This window comes from Zingiber officinale, chromosome 5A (genome assembly GCF_018446385.1).
Source record: "Zingiber officinale cultivar Zhangliang chromosome 5A, Zo_v1.1, whole genome shotgun sequence".
Classification (NCBI taxonomy): domain Eukaryota; kingdom Viridiplantae; phylum Streptophyta; class Magnoliopsida; order Zingiberales; family Zingiberaceae; genus Zingiber; species Zingiber officinale.
In genome coordinates, this window is record NC_055994.1 from 90,987,874 (window position 1) to 90,995,519 (window position 7,646).

Here is a 7,646-nt window from a genome sequence, read left to right on the forward strand (position 1 = left end):
ATAGACATCGGTTTTCCACCGGTGTCTATTACATTTTCGACCGATGTCTATGAAGGCGATGTAAAAGGTCTGCCATTTTAGACATCGGGTTAAAATCGGTGTAGTATCACTTAACGACACCGGTGTTCGAATCGGTTATTAACCGGTGTAGTATCACTTAACGACACCGTTTCATCAACGGTGTAAAACCGATGTAATATTATATGCTAATAACACCAGTTTTGGCAGCGGTATACAACCGATGTAATATTAGTTAATAACACCGGTTTTGCAGCGATGGAAAACCGATGTAATATCAGTATTTTTTAACAACACAAATTTGATTTCCGAAACAGTGAAAAAACCGACAATAACCAAAAAAATACACAAATATTCACAAATTACACAAATATTCTTCTTCCAACAGTATCCATAAAATACACAAATATTCACAAATTACATAAATATTCTTCTTACAACAGTATCCATAAAATACATAAATATTTTTTTTACAACATCAAAAGGTAATAGATATTGTACACATCAAGGTAATATTCACAATTTACATTCCATGCAAATGCATGCATCATCCAAAGTTTTTAACAATCAAATACCTTTCCTACTCAAATGTAATCTAGCATGCATTCAGCCCACTCGAACCGCACTTCATCAATTTCAACTCTGGAGTACTTGAGATTTATAAACTGTAAAAACACTTAAATAATATATTAGTAAATCAAGACCAAAAATCATAATTGAAAAAGCAGTAAGAGCACCAGGTAACAAGATGAGTAATTAGAATGCTTAAAAAGAGAAACGCACATCAATTATCTCAACCACAAATAAATAGAAAGAAGAATCAATGATGTAAGATACTGATATAGTCCAACACCAGCACAAATTCAAAGAAGAAATTACCTATCTTTGTAAGCTGAAGCCAAATTTGCATGGGCTTCAGGCATAGTTGGTATGATATTCACAGCACGTATATAATCCTGAATTGCTTCAGTAACTCTACCAATCTCCTTAAATGTGTTCCCTCTATTGACAAGACCATCAGCAGTAGTCTGCGAAGAACTTCATTGTAACAGGCTATCACTTCTGCATAATTTCCCTAGTATAATACAAGAGAACTATCAATTTCCAACTAGGGGCAAAGACAGCAAAGAAGAAGATAGACAAATTATATGACTTTCTTCCATTAAATGAGGCAATATGCAGTAACTCTCAAACTAGCGATGAAAAAGGCAGATATAGTACTCTACCTGTTGCTTGTATATAATAGCCAAGTTGTTGAAGGGCGCAGATATCCCTGTTGTAACTGCTAAAGTTGCCTTATAGAATGATACAGCAACACTCATCATGTTGCTGCATGAAGAGAAGTTTCATTAAGGAACAAAAATAAACTATCCGCATAGTTGTCATCAAACATTTCTAAAGCTTACCAGTCCTTGTATATGTTGCCAAGGCTTGACAATGCTTGTGGATGGTTAGGTTGTAAAGCAAGGCATGACTTGGGAAAAATTATTAAAATGAAGTTATTCAACAAGGAAAAAAAACTTAAGAGAATAAAAATATCCAAATTAAAAAGTCACCCTATAGAAGTTGATAGCCTCTTCCACATGCCCAGCGTCTTTGAGAGCATTCCCCTTTTAATGTGCAAGAAAGTCGATCATTAACTAACCTGGCTCACCATCAAGAAGGATACCACATTTTGACATATTAGATCATTATCAACTTACCAGATTATTGTAAGCTTCAATAAAGGTAGAATCACAGTTGATAGCTTGCTTGTAATGCAGAATTGTCATGTCAAGTTGACTTTGTTCATAATAGATGCCAGCAAGGTTTCCTGCGTCCAGATATCCTCAATGCATAGTTGACATAATAAACTCTCTTCAGAGCATAGTTTACTGCAAAGTTATCCACAAAATCAAAAAGAGATTAACAGTCCAGTGGAAAAATAGGAGTTATTGAATTACGTAGCATATTCCAGTGAAAGTATTCTGCAATAGCAATGTTATGAAGAACCTAAAATAAATAGAAAATGATTAAGAGTTCACACAAACAAGAACTACACATAGTAAATAAACTTCTCTTCTATTGTATGCAAGTCAACAACAAATCATCATGTACTTTAAAAATGAGTAAGATATTAGTTAAAATAGAAATAATTAGAGGAAAAAATAGACATGTTTCATATAGCAGCCAATTAATACATTTTGACATGGAGAAACAACATCAAACCCTTAGTTGCAACTATTAAGGAGACCTAAAGACAAACAGTGTAAAAGTCTTCACACAAAAAGTAGAAGTGTGGATACCAAGTATGTAATTTCTTCTTTCATATCAAACCCAACAAAGAATCATTGGATCACTGTCATCTTTGGGAAGCAATGAGATTTCAATTAAAATAGAACAAATTTGAGGGCTACAACTTCCAAAAAAAAATTGTAAAATGTCAATTCTGATTGACATAAAAAATCATTACCTAGGCCGAGGGCTACAACTTCTTGGCCTTCCTCTTATCTTTGGAACTGCTTCCATAATTTTTCCTTTATGTCTAGAAAATATTTAAAAAAAAGATACATACAACTTATTAGATTTCATGTTAAACAGAAAAGAAACATCACATTGCTTAGTGTTTACATCCATAGAAGATGAGATACACGTCTACAAATTGACGAGATGCAGTTGACCTTAGCAGAAGGCATCACGGAGAGCTATTTGCTGCATAGGAAAAAATAGCAAGGCAGAATAAAAAGAATCATCTTATCAATAACTCATAAGATGATTAAATTAAGGCATACCTCTTTAATTGGCTCGATATTCTGGAACAGCTTTTTGAGAACAGATAATGAATGTGCATACTCATGGATATGGTAGAGAATGATTGCCTGTGAAGAACCAAATTAACAAAAATACTAAGAAGAGAGCAATTTATTAACTCATTCACTAATTATGGAAAGAAAAATTTTGACAAAATGCGTTGAACTACATACAATATTCAACATTGTTACTGAAACATCAAACTCTTGGGCATGGACAACTCTACTGCTATTTATAACAACACTTTGATGAATTGAAGCACTATTAGCTTTAGACCCTGAAACCATATAGCCTAGGCAGCTATTCTCAGAGTCAATCTAGTCCACAAAAGTATGCGCAAGCTCTTCACTCTGCTCCTATAACCAATATAGTTATTAATCAAAGAGTGCATGTAAAATATCTTTTCAGTTGCAAGAACAATGCTAGTTTAAGAAATCATAGAATATTGACTGAATGAATAAACATGGATTAAATAACTAGAGTTCTAATACATATAACATGCAGTCATAAAACATCCATTTACAATCTAAATGCTAAAACAGAAAAGAAACTTATCATAATAAATCAAGGGGAAGTAAACTTTTAGAAACCTTTTCAACCCAGGAATCTTTATAATCCACAATAAATGGGCTTCTTACTTTTGAAATTAGCTCCATCTGCAATAGTGGCAAAGATAAACAAAATGAATAAATAGCATGAAAACACTATACAGAACACATGCTATTACGAGCATATAAACAAGATGGCTATTGACTTTTTTTCTATATAGATGAGGTAGCAAGCAAACGGTGGGATCGCTCCACATGCTCCTATCGTTGCCCGATTCTCCTCGATCATCGAAATGTTCAGCAACGCGCACGCAGCGTTCTGCTTCGCAGAGGTTGTCCCTGTCCGCAGGGCGTACACCAGCGGCTTGATCGTGCCCGCCGCCGCTATGTGCCTCTTGTTGGCCTCCTCCAGCGAAAGGTTAAGCAGCGTCGTCGCCGCATTCTCTTGCGCAGCCGGATCCGTGCTGCGCAGCAATGGGACTAGGGCCGAGATCGCCCCCGACGCCCCGATCAGCGACCGAAAATCCGACCGGTGCTTCGCCAGGAGCCAGATCCTCGCCGCAGCCTCCCGCTTCGCCTCCACCGACACCGACCTCAGACGCTCCACGTAAGCGCGCACCACCGGCTCGACGCCCTCCACCGACGCGTACTCTAGGCTCTCCGACGACGTGCTGAGCCCGGATTCCTCGAAACCTTCGACGTTGGATGCCACAACGCTCCGCGACACCTCAGATATGGAAAAGGAGGCCAGCCTCTGGAGCTCACCGGAGATGTCGGAGCCAAAGCTGGAGCAGTCAGAGAAGCCCCAGGAGATTTCGAGAAGCTCCTCGTGCTCGGTGCTGGAATTGGCAGAGCGAGAAGGTCCCGCTCCGATGGAGGCAAGCTCCCGTAGCTTGAAATCGACGAGTGAGTCGGTTAGGTTTTCGGAGACAAAAGGACGCCCTCTTGTTCTCGACCTTATGCTTCACCGGTAGAGCTGACCCAAATGCACCTTTCCCTATCTGCTCCAAAACCTCATACTGCTCCATTTCACAACCAATTTGTAGGACCGTTGCGGCCGGCTAGGAGGGGGTTGGATATCCTACAAACACAAAAACACAAACCCTCCTCGAACTCTTTAAGCTAACACTTGCATAAATAAAGTAAGCTGATAAATTAAAAGCATAAAGAAAAAGACGAGGCACAAAAGGTTTACTTGGTTACAACCGATGTGGTTGTTAATCCAAGGAAGATTAAGCCCAATATCGATCTTCTTCAGGCGGAGAAGCCTCTTACAGCAATGTAGCGCAAAAAACAGAAGCTAAACTAGAACAGAAGCGCACAAGTGTTTGGAATTACAATTCAGAGTTCATTAAAAAGCTTCTGGACCAAGGCTATATTTATAGCCTTGGTCGAGGCGCCTGGAAGGGTTCCGGGCGCCCTGGGGGGATAAAACTTATCCCCCAACGTTCAGATCGAGTCAAAACTCGATCTGGTCAATTTTACTGCTGAGGGCGCCCCAGAGGGTTCCCGGCGCCCCGGAGGGCTCCGGGCGCCCCGGACTACTCCGGCCGCCCCGGACTACTCCGGCCGCCCTGGAGCCCAAAGTCAACAGTTGTTGACTTTTTCGTCCGGGACTTCTTCTCTGGTTCAGTCCCGCCTCGGTCCGATTCTTCTCCTCCGGATCCGCTCGCTTGGGTGATCTCTGCCATCCGGAAAAGGGCTCACCCGAACCCAACTTCCGGTCTTCTCGAGTAGCCTTCCGCTCCGGCTTCTCGTCCCTCGGAATCGTTGTGTGTTTCCTTCTCGTCCACCAGCGTACTCATCCGCAGTCTTCGTCCCTCGGTCTCACCGCGTGCCAACCTTCTCGCTAGCTGTGTCTCTTGCTCCTCGAGCAATCTTCCGCTCCGGCTTTCGTCCCTCCGAACCACCGCACGCTTCCTTCTCGTCCACTGGGGTACTCTTCCGCAGCACCTCGTCCCTCGGACTGCCGTCCTTCTCGCTAGCTGCGTCTTCCGCTCGACTACCTGTGTTCCTAAGCTCCTGCACACTTAGACACAAGGTTAAAACAACGCAGGACCTAACTTAACTTGTTGATCACACCAAAACAACCTTGGGGTTCCAACAATCTCCCCCTTTTTGGTGTGATCAACCCAAGTTAAGTTAGGGTTAAAATAGACATTGGAATAAAAACAATTTATTGCAATAACATGCAACATGATAGAAAAAATTGAATTTCAAAATTTTTAAATTTTAATTTTCAATTTTTTACCTCCCCTTAGACTTATACTTTCCCTTCTCCCCCTTTGATCACAATAAAAATGGGGTTTCAAGAAAAACAATCTAAGGGTTTGACACTTAGAAAAATTATAGAAATCTATTTCAATATTTTTTTTTTGGAGAAAAAAATATTTCCAAGTTAAAGAAAAAAATTTCTAAGTCAAAGAATGACTTTTGAAAAATTTCTAAGTTTTCACCAAAAAATAAATCTTTCTAAGCCCAAAAATTTATGCAAGAAAATTTAAGAAAATTGATAGCATTAAAAAAAATTCTATGCATTTATTTATTTATTTTATACTGATACTTATATCAGCAAGTTTTAAATTTTCATTTCAATTTTTCATAACTTCTCAAATTCCACTTTTTCAAATTTAAAGCCACAGATATTAAACATGCAATAATTTGTATCATATTAATTTCTATTATTTTTTGAATTTCAACTTCACAAAAATATTCAAATAGCATAGATTCTAACTTGATAAAAATTTTCGACAATATAAAAAATTCTTTCGGCAATGTGCAAAATTCGTTTGAAAGAATATTTTGTAATTTGCAAGAATTTTTTAACAACAAAAATTCTAATTTACAGGAATCTATTAACAATAGATTTCTTAATCCGAAAAACTTTTTCGATGACTCAATTTTTAATTCGCAAAACTTTTTCGAGAAGGTAATTTGTAATTCGAAAAAATATTCGAAGAAAGTTTTCGACAATTTTTCTGATTTGCAAAATTCTTTTGACAAAATAATTTGTGATTCGTAAGAATCTTTTATCAAAGCATTTTGAGATTCGAAGAATTCTTTCGATGAGTTAATTACTTGTTCAGAAGGTGGAGACCATACCTGACTTACCTTGTCAGTAGTTGATTCTCCCCCTATCGAGTTGCTTTCTTCCGAAGTCTCTCCCCCTTTATCAATGCTCATCTGGGATGAGCTTGTAGCTTCGGGATGTACTTCGACTGTTGGGGCTATCTCGGTAATTTCTTCCGTCTCGGATTCTTCTGATGATGACTCGATGTCTATTGAGGGGACGGCTTCAACCGGTTCTTCGTAGAGTCTTAAGAACTTTTCCCAAAGTTCTTTTGCGCTTTTATATTCGCCAACTATATCAAAATCTTTATTTGGTATGGCGGTTAGAATGTGAAACTCTGCCCGACCGTTTGCCATAAACTCGTCGCGTTGCTTCTCGTTCCAGAGGCGTATGTCGATCTTTTCTCCGTTTGCTTTCTTTGGTGCTTCATAACCAGATTTCATTATTAAGGAAATACCAATATCAGAGTTAAGAAATACCTTCATTTGTTGCTTCCAAGAAGCAAGCTCCCCCTTAAATGCTGGTGGGTAGTCGCTAGCTCTGGCCATCATTTTGTTGCTTCAGACGGCGGTTAGTCCTTCTGAGGCGTCTCGGCTCTGATACCACTTGTAGGACCGTTGCGGCAGGCTAGGAGGGGGTTGGATATCCTGCAAACACAAAAACACAAACCCTCCTCGAACTCTTTAAGCTAACACTTGCATAAATAAAATAAGCTGATAAATTAAAAGCATAAAGAAAAAGACGAGGCATAAAAAGTTTACTTGGTTACAACCGATGTGGTTGTTAATCCAAGGAAGATTAAGCCCAATATCGATCTCCTTCAGGCGGAGAAGCCTCTTACAGCAATGTAGCGCAGAAAACAGAAGCTAAACTAGAACAGAAGCGCACAAGTGTTTGGAATTACAATTCAGAGTTCATTAAAAAGCTTCTGGACCAAGGCTATATTTATAGCCTTGGTCGGGGCTCCTGGAAGGGTTTCGGGCGCCCTGGGGGGATAAAACTTATCCCCCAACGTTCAGATCGAGTCAAAACTTGATCTGGTCAATTTTACTGCTCAGGGCGCCCCGGAGGGCTCCGGGCGCCCCGGACTGCTCCGGGTGCCCTGGAGCCCAAAGTCAATAGTTGTTGACTTTTTCGTCCGGAACTTCTTCTCAGGTTCAGTCCCGCCTCGGTCCGGTTCTTCTCCTCCGGATCCGCTCGCTTGGGTGATCTCTGCCATC

At 39.8% G+C, this 7,646-nt stretch overlaps 2 protein-coding genes across 2 annotated transcripts; both read right to left on the minus strand.

The window, feature by feature from the left end:
• Positions 1 to 1,420: 1,420 nt before the first annotated feature.
• On the minus strand, positions 1,421 to 2,363 carry LOC121979790 (probable UDP-N-acetylglucosamine--peptide N-acetylglucosaminyltransferase SEC). Its single transcript, XM_042531784.1, has 5 exons — positions 2,358 to 2,363; positions 1,962 to 2,010; positions 1,722 to 1,831; positions 1,575 to 1,628; positions 1,421 to 1,492 (listed from the first exon to the last, which is right to left on the minus strand). Exons 1-5 carry the CDS (start codon positions 2,361 to 2,363, stop codon positions 1,421 to 1,423), a joined length of 291 nt encoding a protein of 96 aa, XP_042387718.1.
• A 1,168-nt stretch (positions 2,364 to 3,531) lies between these two features.
• LOC121979791 (U-box domain-containing protein 4-like) lies at positions 3,532 to 4,384 on the minus strand. Its single transcript, XM_042531785.1, has 2 exons — positions 4,313 to 4,384; positions 3,532 to 4,248 (listed from the first exon to the last, which is right to left on the minus strand). Exons 1-2 carry the CDS (start codon positions 4,382 to 4,384, stop codon positions 3,532 to 3,534), a joined length of 789 nt encoding a protein of 262 aa, XP_042387719.1.
• Between the last annotated feature and the right edge of the window lie 3,262 nt (positions 4,385 to 7,646).